This window comes from Ovis aries, chromosome 2 (assembly GCF_016772045.2).
Source record: "Ovis aries strain OAR_USU_Benz2616 breed Rambouillet chromosome 2, ARS-UI_Ramb_v3.0, whole genome shotgun sequence".
Lineage (NCBI taxonomy): Eukaryota > Metazoa > Chordata > Mammalia > Artiodactyla > Bovidae > Ovis > Ovis aries.
The window spans coordinates 89,951,362-89,952,949 of NC_056055.1; the positions used below are offsets into that span (position 1 = coordinate 89,951,362).

The window sequence follows — 1,588 nt, forward strand, 5'->3', positions numbered from 1 at the left end:
GAGGTCACCACTGACAACTAGGGTCCTTCACACAAACACTGCAGGTGAAAGTTGATGGTTCACGAAGACGATTTATTTTCCTAACAAGTAAACAAGCCCTCCACAGAAAGGAGATTTTTGAGTCCTCAGGATGTGGTGAGCCTGCCCTAAGGGAGGGAGTCCAGCAGGTGAGCAAGGGGACTCTGTCACTCCAGAGGACAGGGGGTGGCTCCATGTGATCTCTCCTGTGTGAGTGAGCTGCTGCTGGGGAAATACAATCAATTATCCTGGAATTAGAGTCTCCCCACCCATATTATCTGAGAAGAACCAGAATTCTTCGTAGGGGTATTGGCCGGGCCAGCAAAGGACAATAGGTCTTCAGTATGAAAACGGTGGAACGCAAGCGTGATGTCTGTAATAGTCCTGACTTCGTGGTTCCCTGAAGCACAACCACATGGACCTGCAGGGACGTGTTCTAGAAGGAAGAGAAACATGGGGGAGCTCATGGACTCATAATAATCAGCCTCTTCTCTAAATCAGACACTAAAGAAAACCCATCCTTTGTTTCAAACAGTTTAGTTGCTAGAGTGACCTGGTAAATCCCTGATAAATACAGAGCCTGCCTTCCTAAGTAAAGGAAGAAACAGAAATTGAGCCTAGGATCAGGGCCAAAAATGTGTTCATGGAACAGAGAAGAGCTACATTTACACATGAAGGAGAAAGAGTGGTAATGTTTGTGCTGAGAAAGCTACATCATTTCTGATGTCTGACAAAGACCTTTCTCATTTGATTGATAAATATCCATTTGGGTGGGTACATTTGAGGTTACTGGGAAATAGATAAACTTACTAGTTTAGACTGATGACAGTTTCTTTAACCATATTCAGAATAAACAAATAAAAATCAAAAAAAGGAAGTAAAAGTGTATAGAAATGATTAGAAAATGAAAATTACCATGTTTCCTATTTAATGGCCTCGCTTAGAAAGCCTGGCATCAGAGAACCTACCTCAAGGTTCCACCAGACGCCGTCTCAGCCAGCCCAGCAGCAGCTGCATCTTCCCCATGGCCTTCGTGCTCTCTCTACTCATGGCCCTGGTGCTGGTCAGCTACGGCCCAGGAGGATCCCTGGGCTGTCACCTGTCTCAGAAACACGTGCTGGTTGGCAGGAAGAACCTCAGGCTCCTGGGCCAAATGAGGAGAATCTCCCCTCGCTTCTGTCTGCACGACAGAAAAGACTTTGCTTTCCCCCAAGAGATGGTGGAGGGCGGCCAGCTCCAGGAGGCCCAGGCCATCTCTGTGCTCCATGAGATGCTCCAGCAGAGCTTCAACCTCTTCCACACAGAGCGCTCGTCTGCTGCCTGGGACACCACCCTCCTGGAGAAGCTCCGCACTGGACTCCATCAGCAGCTGGACGACCTGGAGGCCTGCCTGGGGCAGATGATGGGAGAGGAAGACTCTGCCCTGGGAAGGACGGGCCCCACCCTGGCCGTGAAGAGGTACTTCCAGGGCATCCGTGTCTACCTGAAAGAGAAGGGATATAGCGACTGCGCCTGGGAAATCATCAGACTGGAAATCCTGAGATCCTTGTCTTCATCAGCCAGCTTGTAA

At 49.0% G+C, this 1,588-nt stretch overlaps 1 protein-coding gene across 1 annotated transcript; it reads left to right on the forward strand.

Annotated features, from left to right (window-relative positions):
* The first annotated feature begins 1,042 nt into the window (after positions 1-1,042).
* On the forward strand, positions 1,043-1,588 carry LOC105608320 (interferon omega-1-like). Its single transcript, XM_012127077.4, has one exon. The coding sequence runs from the start codon at positions 1,043-1,045 to the stop codon at positions 1,586-1,588; it is 546 nt and encodes a 181-aa protein (XP_011982467.4).